The 13702-nt window shown below is 42.9% G+C and overlaps 2 protein-coding genes across 2 annotated transcripts; both read left to right on the top strand.

Annotated features, from left to right (window-relative positions):
• Positions 1 to 1205: 1205 nt before the first annotated feature.
• LOC128298336 (TCF3 fusion partner homolog) lies at positions 1206 to 1925 on the top strand. Its single transcript, XM_053034086.1, has 2 exons — positions 1206 to 1418; positions 1492 to 1925. The coding sequence occupies exons 1-2, from the start codon at positions 1261 to 1263 to the stop codon at positions 1625 to 1627; spliced, it is 294 nt and encodes a 97-aa protein (XP_052890046.1). The 5' UTR covers positions 1206 to 1260; the 3' UTR covers positions 1628 to 1925.
• Positions 1926 to 2532: 607 nt separating this feature from the next.
• LOC128297623 (GDP-Man:Man(3)GlcNAc(2)-PP-Dol alpha-1,2-mannosyltransferase) lies at positions 2533 to 10856 on the top strand. The gene is made up of 4 exons (XM_053033304.1): positions 2533 to 2672; positions 8551 to 8718; positions 8800 to 10234; positions 10302 to 10856. Exons 2-3 carry the CDS (start codon positions 8699 to 8701, stop codon positions 10214 to 10216), a joined length of 1437 nt encoding a protein of 478 aa, XP_052889264.1. The 5' UTR covers positions 2533 to 2672; positions 8551 to 8698; the 3' UTR covers positions 10217 to 10234; positions 10302 to 10856.
• The last annotated feature ends 2846 nt before the right edge of the window (positions 10857 to 13702 follow it).

The raw sequence follows: 13702 nt of genomic DNA, 5'->3' as shown, positions 1-13702 counted from the left end.
CACCTTTTTGCTTAGATTATGCTACAAATTAACTAAGAACCAAGTCTTTCGAACGATTCTGGTGGTAAAAATGTGTGTGACGAATGAAATCTTCTGCTCGATTATCTCTATTAAACGAAACTTGGCAAACAATGCAACTTGCATGGGTTAAAACCATCAACTGCATATTTCACTCGTTGTCTATAAAATCACATCAGTTGGATTAACGTTCCAGACACCTTCCTACTTACTCCAAACTTTACCAACACATAAGCCTCGCTTTTAAGTTCTTTATCTATGCTTTTACTTTGCAGCACCTATACGCGTCTAATGCATTTTATATCCTTTGAAAACTTTTCCACCGGTGCATTAACGGTAGCGATGTAAAGCGAAGCAAGTGTAAAAGAATAAACAACCTTTGAACTTTCATTTCTAGCACGTTGGTCGGTCAGACACTGAAAACAAAATTGCTGGGAGAACCGAATCGAACAAAGTTTGTAACCAGTGGACAGTTTTGCACTTTTTTGCTGGATATCAACAAAGAAACTGGAGGTAAGTTTCTGATGGGTATATTGTTTTTGAAAGGCTTATCCTGGAGTTGAGTAGAGAATGCTTCTGGTATCGCTTTAGTTAAAGTTCTTTTACTATATTTTGTTTGTTCTATGTTATCTACTGGACGGAGTATATTCCTTTTTATTGGAACTATCTAGAAAAGGATGCACGGGCATAGCGTAATGGGCCTATTTTTACAAAGCAAGCTCATTTGCCTTCGGTTTACTATCGTACGGTGATGACGTAGCAGCAGTCTTTGGGACTCGGAAGTTGCATCGAGATCGGGCACTCGTCACTAAGAAGCGAAGAATTTTCAGCGAGAACTACTTGCTAATTTAAAAGGTTTTGTCAAGAATCAAGCCCCAAGCTCCGGAGCATAAGCCCAAAAAAAGTCACAAGATTTAATTAGTTTGTAAAATGTTCTATCATAGCTAGTTAAAGATAAATTTAAAGAAACCCCTTTAAGTGAACACACTCAAACGAACACACGTATCACAGTTAAATTATCTTTTACTATTGAAACGCTCCAAATGTCCTGCGGAAATATTTAAAAATATACCACTACGCTGCATATAACCGTCGGACTTCCCACTATGCAACGGCTTCGTGCTGCGCTCAAGTTGTTGCTGCCCAAACGTCAGCTGTCACACAACCAAAATATAAACAAAGCGCCAACGGCACGGAGAATTCACCGAGTGTTTCCTGTATTTTTGCACTGAATTCGTCCAAATGACCAGCGGAAAGCCAGTTAAAACACATTCCTCAACATCAAGCAATGACAAACCGCTCCAACACACATATTCCAACGAGGCGTACCGGAAGGGTGTGCGATTGCTACACGAGAAATGCAAAGCACTACAGCGAAGCAATGAGCGGCTGGTGTTTAGGTACGTAGAAAGGCGAACCGAACTGTTTCAAAGCTAGAAGGAGGGTACAGTTGTCCTAATAATCGTGTTGCAGGATTCACCGGGTGCAAAAGATGTCCAGAGCACGTGCAAGGGATGTAGAGATTCTGCAGAGCAAATTAGATTCCTTCGCCGATTGCTGGAGAACGGCCATGGATCCGGCGGACGTGAAGGAAGAAGGGGAGGAATAAACCCGGGCTAAATCGAAGTGCAAACGCAAAGGATGTCGATTTTGTTGATTTCCATTTAGTCTAAGGTCGCTTTTGAGTTTACGCACCGCAAACTCAAGTGCAAACAATTGTAAACAAGTAACGAGGGTAATCAATCTAGATCAATTTATTCCTAAACCAATTTGTACATCAGAATGGTTCTACTGCAGTTGCAATGGTTTTCTAACCATCTAAAGAGAGATGGTCTTCAAATAATGCTTCTGATCTTTAAATAATACGAGAAAATTACTATGTAAGTCAGTGTAAACCGATAATATAAAGCAGCTTTTAAACAAAAGAACTCTAATCTAAACTTGTTGGGTTTTCATCAATTTTTCAAAAGAAAGAACATAAAACTAAACTGGAAGGACTACAATACGTTTCGCGAAGTTGTAACGGTTCCGTAGTTTTGTTTCAACGTCATGTTTTGACTACATTCCCTTTTTTCTGTTTCATTTCTCCAGCAAGATTATCTCGGACAGCCATAATATCGTTTAATAGTATTTAAAATATGTAATTGTTCATTCTTTGCATTGCTTGTGCCAACAATAAGGAGGAAAGTTTCATTTAAATAAAAGAATTAAACAGCGGCGCAAAATATCAGTTAATTCTCTGGCGTTGAACGTTTAAAAAGCCTATTCAGCCAGCCATGCAAGACGTTTCTACAAACGTCTGACCGTTTGGCAACCCGGTAATGTGACGTTCAGATGTGTGCGCCAATTTAGCGTTGATGCAGAGTTAACAAACGCAGCAAGCTTACCGGTGCCTGGAATTTCAACTTGAAGCAAATTAACGAGATCGTCATTCCTAAAATGTGAATTGTGGTGAAACCGTGCACAGTTGTAGCCGCGTGTAGTAAGTTGTGCCGTTTTTGATAGCACCGCTGCACTGAGAAAAGTGAAAGATTGTTACTGCTGTGGCTGAATATTAAAGTGTCGCGAAAAAGCAAGATGGTGACGCCGTCCAAATCCTAATGGCGTTCAGAGAGAAGATCGTACCGGAGCCAGCTCACCAGCAGAGGAGTCAGGTATGGTACCGTCTAATGTACTATTAAAACTGTGCCATTAAATGATCTATGCAAATATATGGGCTTGTGGGCACCATTGCTACCATGGGTTACATAATTTTAGCAGCATCACCCAAATCTGGACGATGCCAATGGTTACCGCCAGACCGTATCACCTAAAACTGGGTGGAACTGGAACTGGAACAAAAAGCCAAGTAAGCTTTGACAACGGCCCAATGGTAACGATGTTTGACTCGGCACAGAAGGTGTTAATGCCTGATTTTTGCCTGCCCTGGCACTGAAATTTCCTTGAACCGCTGACGATCGCACGCTGATTGTAGGGGACGGCGTATCCAGACCATTATGGTGCACTAAAGCTATCATTTTATTTCAATTCGAGGCCTACTACGCCCACTCTGTCGATGTATGTTGACTTGACAAATTTGACGTGGTAGATCGTCCGGTGTCTTTCTAATGACATGCAGCCTGGTGAATTTAATTCGTTGCTCGATATAAAGCCTGTCGTACTAGCCGCTTGAGTGTTTGAATACTAATGAGATAATGATGATGATTGACAAAAACAATTTTTTCACGTCCATTTTCCCTAAAAGTTTTGCGAATGTTGTATTAAAGTTTCATGAAAATTCAACCACGTTCTGAATAAACCATGGATGTTCTCCGAGATCGAGGTGTTAAATCAATCGAAGGTGTGTTCTATCAATGCTTAATGGTATTTATAATAAGAATATTATAACAAGTATATTTTTGTAGAGTAAACAACATCTGAACCGAATGCAATATTCTTTCTTTGTTTACACTATCATTACCTTTTCCTTCGATCGTGTGGGTAATAGTAAATGGTAATTGTGAATGCTATCAAAGCCCATAAATCTGTACCCCCTGTGCCCTTCACCCTTGCCGCGACCATTCAACAGAGCGAGCACTTGGCGAAGAAGAAGCGTAAGCAGAATAGAAACGCTCATCACATTCTCGACAGAAAGTCGGGGTGGTGGGATTTGTCGCTAAAACCGGACACCGTATAAATCCTTCCCTCCAGATCGGCGAAACCCAATCTTTCGCCGCGACAGTATCACGGCAAATGTCCTCCAGCCAACGGGAGGAAATTTCACACAAAGAACCATCAGGGGCAACGTGCATAATGATGATAGAAGATAGTGTGTTTAGATTGTCTTCCCCACTAGCGTTCCCGGTCCATGGGGAGTAGACCTCGCGCTCTAGGGTAGGGCCAATGTTGGGCAAGGGTTGTGCGATTGTGTGCGGTGTCATATCCTTTTTCTTTCTTACTGCCACCATCAGCGCATTTTCGTGGGCCATTGAATTGGGCACGCTCGGTATCTTTCGGCGACAATCCTCCTTACCGCAACAGTCAAGAAGCAACTCGAATCAGACAGACCCGACTTTGTGTTCGCTTCCTGAAACGGCCGGATCGGTCATCGGGCTCGACGTGCTTTCTTCACCACCATGTTCCACGTTTCCCCATTGCTGAAGGTGGAAGGAGCCAACGGCCAAACGGGTGCTTCTGACTTTGGCGTGCCTTTGACCGGTTACTGTCGTTGTCTTTTTTCTTCTTCTTTTAGTTTTGTGGCCTGTGGATTGTCTCTGCACTGGACTGGACGTTCTTATTCGATCGTTTTTTTGTTCTACCCCACGGTTCTTTACATCTACACCCGCGAGGCAACGCATAAACCTTGTAGTACCGTGAATTCTTATGAGGGAGGTTAAAGCAACCGAACCAAACGGCTGACGATGCACTTTTTCGCGCTATTTCACCCACAAGCAAACAATCCATTCTTAAAAATCTCTACCAGGGAGCTTCCACTTTTGTGCTCTTTAGCGCGTTTCTTCAGTGGTCGTACGCCGACAGTCGAAGGACCAAGGACACGGACCGAGATAGCCAACGTGTGAAGTAAGGGTTTTGCTGTGTTGTGTCCCTCCGGTTCGGAGGGAAACCGGCGGATACGTTTGTAGTGCGAACGTTTGGTTTTGTGGTCGACCTCATTTTCCGCTGTGGGAAACTTTGCTTTTACTCCAAGCAGGAACACCAATGTGGAAGAACGGCGGTTAACTAAAATATCCCGTTTGTGAGGATCGTCACATGCCGGACAGAAATCGTAATGGCGATATTTAAAATAGCTTTCACGATAAATTACCTCGGAAATGGAACACGATGCATTATTGTGACAACTTATTTTATGACTCGCCGAAGCATTACATTATTGAAAGGATTGTTTATAGGGATTGTTTTTCATTCGCATTATTATAAGGCAATTTAAAGACGCTTTTTGTATGAAGATAAGTTTGTGCATGCAATGATTGCTCACTGAAGAAAATTTTATAGGCACACCATTAAATACATGACACGCTAGATAAATTCAAATCCTTTGCTCATAAACATCCTTTTTAATTTTTCGATAATCGCTAAACAAAGTTTGTAGGATCTTTGTCAATGTAAATTAAGTTACACAACGTTGTTTGGTTCGAAAAGACCTCCTGATAATACTTAAGTGTAAGCGTAGAATGTTATGTGATTGTCTTAATAGCTGGGTCCTCCCTTTGTCTCCCCCAGGGCTCTTGAGAGCAGACCGACATGTTGAACAATATGCTGCACAATTACTTCCACGTTGTTATTTTTAACACTCCAAACTCTCCCTAAATGCAGTTTTACAAACTTGCCCGTTCGGTAGTTAAACGACCCAAGCCTTTGCAGACTTAAAAGTTTCAATGTGTTAAACCACAAGACACCCCACAGGAGCGCTACTAACACGAAGGAACCAATTCATCATTGTCTCAAAAATTAAAGAAAGCAGTCACCCACGGTGCCACACAAATTAATCACTTCGAAAGCAAGTAGCACGCATCGCTGCACCATCGGGCCAAGGGTGACCATAATTGCATTCCTTTGGCAAAATGTTCACCGCCACGAACTTTCCATCCGGTGCGAGGTGATCGGTCAGTGCTCGGTGTTGGTAAATGGTTCGTTACGTGGTTTGTAATGAGGTGGTGGTGCGCGACTTATCGAATCGGTTGCCCTCATTGTCGCCATCATCATCATCTTCATCATCATCATCGTTGCAAGCTTGCAACGGGATGGACTTTCGGAGCTCCGTTTCCGCTAAGCACACGGTGCTGTCAGCAACTCGGCGAGTACTGCAGTTAATTGGATTTGCGTGGCACAGAACACAAACACCACCGACCGCTCGACGAAGTACGGTATCCGGAATGAAGGATGATGCACACTGTAGAGCTTTTGCAAGATCGGTCCCCTAGTCGATGGCAATGGCTATATTCTATTAACCTGCTGTGAATCCGTCGTCGAGCGACGGAGATGCACAACCGGATGTCCTGATTTTCTTCATCCGGTAAACACGGGAAGCGTCCCCAATAATTCTTGAAATGTAAAGGCTAGGCAAATGTGTTCAGGTGAAGTCAGTCGTACAAGAAAAAAATCTTCGCTGTACAGAAAGTGCAACTTTGTAAGATTCTGTTTGGGAAATTGTTAGTATTACGTTTGTTGTTTGTGTCCTTTGTGAGAAGCGAACCTTTGCAATAAAACAAATATAGATAACAAATTGGGCAACCTCAAGAGCACACGGATGAAGGCGAAACATTGCCAGCTATTTGAGCTATGCACATGAATAGCTTTAAATGCAACCGTAAAACGCGGTACATGTATCACCATTGTTTGCCCAGTTTTGCATCCGCCTGAGTATCCGTTCCGGTTTGTTTTTCCTTTGGTGGGACACAAACATTAACCTATAGCGCCTACCAACGGAAACCCTATGGGGGTTTTGTACAGAATTTTGAATACGAAAACATAATCCTCTCCCCCCATTCCGAATGCTAAAACCTATCCTCTATGCGCAAGGAAAATGGTTTTTCTCTTTGGCATCATCCCCTGCGGTAAAAGGGGGAAAATCCATAACTTGTCATTGTTTTGTTTTAGGTTGTAAATTTTATCACCATTCGCCTTCCCCGGGATCGACGTCTACCGGTTACGGTCGTACGATACCGTTTGAGCCACGGAAACCAGAACTGAATGTTGTGCCAATTTTTGTTTGTCTCCAGCAATGCGTGAAAGTTCAATGTTGTGTGCGAACAGTTCTCTCAACCCGTACCCACCAACCCGGATCTCATTCAAATGTGGCGCATTCCGTGGCATTAGCTGCCTCGTGAAGATGTAATACATCATGCTGCTGCTGCTGCTCGATATTGAAGAAAACGGTCGGGATGAAACCGAGAACTTATTCCTGTCCATCGCAAACCGTCGCTAGCGTAGAAAACAGGATGAAATTTCATTAAAAGTACATAGAACAGCCAATACACAATCATGTAAAATTCATACCAACCCGGTGACACCGGTGACGTACCGGTACAGTAGCATCTTCCATTGTACATTGGAGGGGACCAAAGATGAATGGAGATTGAAAAACTTTTCGCGTGGATGTGTAAATAGGTTTGGGATAACGCATTTTGTGGTCCGCTTCCGAAAGGGTAAAACAAGAGGCGTGCAAGTGATCTTGTAGTGAGGTCTTTCGCGTCTCGAGGATACTTCAATTGCAAGGTGATTTACCTTCTTTCGACCGCGAACTCTCTGAGGTGAGCTTGTTTGGTGTTAGTGGACGCAATTGATGTAGAACTAACTCTTCTTGAAAACAGGATCTTGAAGTAGATGGTGGCCTATTTACCAATATCCTATCTACGATGTGATGTTATTTTATTTTACATAATTATTATTATACGTGGTACGTGGGACATGGTAAAATAAGTCGATACGACCAGGCCGTTCTAACCAAAAAAAAAACAAAAATATTTTAATTTACCAATTGGCGCGAGTAGTATGAAAGCGTGAGCGATCGGATCGGATGGGGGGATTCGAGAAAAATCTAAGCAGGTGTGGGAGACATGTGGTTACAAGGGTTTAAAGATCGCATCGCACTTAAAAAAGAGGCTAGGACATTTTTGAACGCCTCTTGGAATAACTAGTCGATGGTCGAGGGAGTATAGGATGTGGCACGAAGAACCTTGGCGTTAAGTTGATGGCACAGGATTACGCCACTGAATGACAATTGAGCTGCAGCCCGGCATATTTCCAGTGGTCCCCTGCGGTGTATCTTCTTAATTAAAACAAAGGATTGATTATTTATTTGAACGCAAAAACGAACCATTCGAAGTTGTTAATTGACAAATCTTGTGAGGAGACGTGGTAATAACTGAAAATTCGGCCACATGCAATGAAAGTAACTAGCGATGGAGTGTTGTTTGTCCAGCAGATGGGATAAAATTGTATGATAATGCACACTCCATATTATGCCCTACAGCCGTGATATCGGCGATGGATGATTTGGTAGTCTTTTCATCCTTTTTCATCAATTTTGCATTATATTTAACGGGAATACCTTGGCTATCGTTACAGACTCTGCAGATCGATTTGTGTTCTTCATTACTGTGTTATTAAGACCGTGCTCGTATCATCATAGCAAGTTTTGTTCATTTCAGGATGTGATATTTGTGTTGATTTTTGTAAGATTTAATGGGCAACAGTTGGTGTTTTAAATGCATCCGTTCTATTCTTTTAGTCTCCCAAATTGCGGGAAACATCCAAATTGTTGTTTTTCACAGCAATTTTTCATTTGTGCACGGAAATGTTTGGGGAAAGTTGTAGCTTATGCCAACTGTGCTAGAATTAACTTCCATGCACGCCGTTGCATCGCAAATGTGGACGAACGCTGACTCGTATTTAAATATTTATATTTAATTTATTTAAATATTATATATTTAAAGCGAATGTTGCCCATAATCGATTTACAACAGAATTGGAAATTAATTTTACCAATTTTTTTGAGTGAAATTAAACATATCGCTTAAACTGTCGTTCTAGATGTCCGCCAGGCGGTCCAAGTGTTCGTGAACGACGCACCAGCTACGTGAAAGATTCCGCGTCACTTTGGCAGAGCAAAACACAGACAAAATGAGCAGAACGCTCGGTAGTTCAGGCACAACGTAAATTTGTTAGTTATTTTGGCAGAATGTTCTGTTGGTGCAGTTTGTAAGTATTTTAAGGAATTGGAAGCTTGAGTTCAGACACGTAGAGATAGTTTCTAACGCCCGGATCTCGATTTCGTTGCAGCGTCTACGTTCTTTTCTTTCTCGGCTCGTTCTTGTCGATAGGACTATTGACGGTGTGTGTCCTGTTGCGTCAGCTCATAAAGTTTCAACGCCGGAAGCGAACGGACCAGAACGTGAAGCATGTGGCGTTCTTTCATCCTTACTGCAACGCGGGCGGTGGCGGTGAACGAGTACTTTGGTGCGCCATACGAGCAATGCTGAACCGTTACGAAAATGTGAAACTGTTCGTGTACACCGGTGACTCGGATGCAAAGCCGGCGGAAATCTTAGCTAAGGCGGAGCGGAGCTTTAACCTCACTTTGGAAGCGGAACGTATAACGTTCGTATACCTAAGCAAGCGATGCTGGGTAGAAGCTTCGAGATACCCGCACTTCACACTGCTGGGGCAAAGCTTTGGCTCAATCGTGCTGGCGTTCGAAGCGTTGCTGAAACTACAGCCGGATGTGTTTATTGACACGATGGGGTACGCTTTCACGTATCCTGTGTTCGCGTATTTCGGTGGATGTAAGATTGGCTGCTACACACACTATCCCACCATCAGTACCGACATGTTGCGACGTGTTCAGTCGCAAACGCATTCCTACAATAATAGAGGTTATGTGGCAAAGAACCCGTTCGCCACGTGGCTGAAAATCGTGTATTATCGTTTGTTCTCGCGCATTTATGGCTGGGTTGGACGTTGTGCCGATACCGTAATGGTAAATTCGTCCTGGACCGAAAACCACATCATATCCCTATGGGACGTACCGTATAAAACGCATCGAGTGTACCCACCGTGCGAGGTGTCGCAGCTTAAGCGATTGGAATCACTCACCGACGAGCAGGACGATCATATCATCATTTTATCTGTCGGACAATATCGACCAGAAAAGGACCATCCGCTACAGCTGCAGGCCATGTACGAGCTGCGCACGCTGTTGAATAACGACGAGGCGCTGTGGAACCGGTTAAAGCTGCTGATAGTTGGCTCTTGCCGCGATGAAGAAGACCGAGTGCGTGTGAAAAACATGCAAGACCTAGCGAAGCATCTGTCACTGGAGAACTCGGTCGAGTTCAGGGTGAATGTACCGTACCAGGAGCTGCTGCAGTGTTATCAACGTGCGACGGTCGGTTTGCACTGCATGTGGAACGAACATTTCGGCATCAGTGTGGTCGACTGCATGGCGGCCGGTTTAATAATGGTAGCGAACCGTTCCGGTGGTCCACTGATGGATATTATCGAAACGTCCGAGGGTAGTCAGAACGGGTACCTTGCGTACGATGCTTACGATTATGCGCGCTGTATTGCCAACATACTGTACAACACGCCGGAGTATAATGCAAGAATTAGAGAAGCAGCGCGCGCTTCGGTGGATCGGTTTTCTGAAAAAGAGTTCGAGAGTGGGTTCCTGCGTGCGATTTCACCTATCATGGACTAAATGCAAACCGGAGACGAGGTAGGTGCATTTTGTTTCCTTTAGATACACAATTTACGAGTACTACAATGTTCATGTCCATTTTCAGGAGATTTATACAACAAAGCTTCGTGGCGTATGCATGTTAGGTGCTAGCACTTGAAATTTTAGCAGCTATTTGACCTGATAGATTGGAACATGCGGTAAGCGAACAATATGGTTTTATGCATTAATTTATGGCGACCGTAAAAATTGTTAAAATTTGAAAATTTTCAACATAGTTGAACGATGAAAGTAAGGCGTATTGTGCTTTTGGATATCATGTATAGTTGTGATTTATTTATTTCATTTTGTTGTTCAACTGATAAGCTGAGAAATACAATTCTGTACTATTTGCTGTACTTAAAGCATTTGAGGATCAATAGATTCTGAGTTACGCCAGGAAACGAACACGACAACCGGATGGCGTAACTTAAGTTCTTCTGTCAACTTCGTCAAATTGCTTGACGCAGATATATGCCGGTTTTATACGGTCAAACATTTCCAGAAACCGACACATCACAATACAGAAATTTATTTTTCATTGAAGTCTCTCTTAATTGAAGATTCATTGAAGAAGTGCGATCGGCCAATAGCTTCTGGAGTTCTGGGTCGTCTCGTTGAGTTTCCGATAGCAGCACAAAATCCATTGTAGAAGAAGCTTCGATGGTATTTACTCTAAATAATGCGTATGCGGCATAGTTTTCTTCCCATCTAATGTGCCGAATATCGCTGGTAAAACTCGGTATGTACTGTAAATATCTTTTTTTTTTTTTAAGATTATTAGAGCTACAGTACAGCTCAATGCGAATGTGAGCAATGCGGTGGTCGGTATAAACAATAAATTCTCTTCCTTCTAAAAGATAGCGGAAATATTTAATTGCTTGCTTCATAGCAATATCATTGTATCCGTTCAGCAATGCCAATAATTGTGCAATTCTTTCACTGTAGTACATGTGCCTGGGCTGGATTCTAAATCTAGACTAAGATTGCCCAGATTTATTTCTAATCGCTTTATAATCACTCTTGGTATATGTATAGCTACTTGAACTACAGGCGGTGTTTGTGATCTCGGAATCTCGGTTTGTGATCTGTGAATTATGATATCGGAATACGAATCAAATTCGCATTTCCTTTATTATTTAATTCATTTGTTACACTCTGTTAAAATACGCTTGTCTTGCTGCTGTACCAATCTCATTGACATCTGCACCCAAACGTCTTTGTTACCGAGGTGAACACATGATGTACCGTTCGCGGTTTATATAATGTGGTATCACCGAGGGCGTTAGATGACGGTACAGTACTCCCCTGTCCAACTGGTATTGCCGATACCATACTAGAACGGAACTAGAGCGGAAGAGTAACTCTGCGCTGGGAACGTTTAACACCGTGGAATAATCTGGCCGAAGACGTCTGTGGCGGGCGCAAAGCTAGTTTGAATGTACGAATGGTGCTCTCTATAGACGATATCTTGATTCTTGGCTTTCTTGGACGAGTTAGTGTATTTGCTCCCAGCATTTCTTCTGCTCAAACCATGCCTTAGATTGCGAGCGCAAACTGCTCCTTAAGGGACTCACTAACCTCTTCCGGCGTTGATACCTCATCGAGGTATTTGCACTCAAACATTACTGTCGGTGCCAACGCCAACGAGTCTTGCATGTTTCTCCATTGGGGAATGTTACTGTGTCCTCTTCTTAAGTTTAGAAGATTTTAGGTGGGGATCGTTCCTCTCGGTACTCGAGGATGAGGATAGAGCCCGTGGTTGGAATGCTACTGCTTGAGTAGCTAGGTCCTCCTTTTCGATCGGTTTCCCGACAGATCTGTGCATCCCGAACTTCCTTGTGGTTGATGGTGGCGGTAAGTCTTCTGCTGCAACAGGTTCTTTAGCACGTACAGTGCGTGGGCGGTTATTGGCTTTGCGATTCATAGTGGTGGTGTTTTGACTACTAGTCGAAGAACCTATAATATATTGAATCTTATATAAAATGGTTAAGTTATCATGGATTTTCCAGAACCTATATAATAATTGAGCTTTGTGGGATGTTTACGTTGTTCGCTTTACACCTTACAGGGTGAGATGAAAAAACTGCAACAAAGTAACAATTCATATTTTTTGTATTTATTTTTTTTAATTTAATGAATGTAAGCAAAAAATGTCGAACATAGCATAAAATTTCGTAATCAATTTACATTTGTTCGAATTGGCCACCTTTGGCACGAATTATGGCCTTTAAACGGCCGATGAAGCCGTTGCATGCTGCCCGAAAGTGACTCTGCGGTATTTTGGCCCATTCTCGGCGAAGCGCTTGCTTGAGCTGATCGACACTTTGGTATTTTTTAGTTCCAACCTTATTTTCCAAAATACCCCAGGCATAGTCCAGGGTATGCGACCAAAATGTTTGCGTGCCCAGGGCTTCAGCGTTTGCTCCAAAATATTTTCACGATAGATTTGCGCATTTATTTTGACCCCGCTGTCGATGAATACGAGCGGTTAGCGACCATCGGCGGTTATGGCGGCCCAAACCATCACCATGGCCGGCTTGGTCAGCAAATTTTCAGCTGACCTCTCTGGAAAGTAAACCCGATCGTTTTGTTTGTTCACAAACTGCTGGATAACAAATGGTTTCTCATCAGAGAAAACCAAATTCGGTAATTCACCAAGTTCGGCCAAGCGAAGCAACTCCTTGGCTCTTGTGAGTCTAATTTTTTTTTTTGTGCATCGGTAAGATCTTGCACTTTTTGGAACTTCAAAGGCTTTAGTCCAAGCTCGTTTTTCAATATTTGTCGAATGGAATATTGCGATATGTTAAGCTCACGAGCAAACGACTGTTCACACTTGTCTTATTATTTTTGTTTTTTCTGTTTTGTGTACAAGACACTCCGTAATGAAATTGTTGGTCGCAATATGCGCATGTTGCCATCTGGCCTCTATAGCTTACCTTCACCCGCTCTTCCTTTATCGAGATCCCGTCCTTTATTCCCGCGAATAGAGAGGGGCTTTCCCAGTAAAGGTCTTTTACTTACTGCACTTTGCCGTACTTGGCTAAATGTATACCAATTTCCGCATTGGAGATGTTGGACGAACAATCCATAATCTTGACGATTTTTGAATTGTCATCCATCCGAATTGGAATAAAATATTCCTTCTCGTTACACATGATACTGTGTTTGTTGTCGTGGAGTTCCACGAATTGTCGTGCTTCGCACGCCATTTTAAATTCTATAACCGCCGTCATGGCGGAATTCAATAGCTGGACTTTTACCAGCTTTGCCGGTTCCAGTTTCAGCTTTTCAGACAGAAACTGCATCACTTCACTTTTGTTGGGTTTTTTCGGGGCTTGGGAAAAGTCTACCCTAAAGGTAGCACACAGGGCAGGGTAAAGCAGGGCCGGAGCTCACCTGCACCTACAACTACCGGGGGTTAACTCGGCAGCAGGCCCGGAGCGCTACTGGTTTACTTGCCAGGTT

This window comes from Anopheles moucheti, chromosome 2, assembly GCF_943734755.1.
Source record: "Anopheles moucheti chromosome 2, idAnoMoucSN_F20_07, whole genome shotgun sequence".
In the NCBI taxonomy this organism is placed as follows: Eukaryota; Metazoa; Arthropoda; class Insecta; order Diptera; family Culicidae; genus Anopheles; species Anopheles moucheti.
The sequence above is the reverse complement of the archived record's forward strand: the minus strand, read 5'-3'. Positions and strand labels throughout refer to the sequence as shown.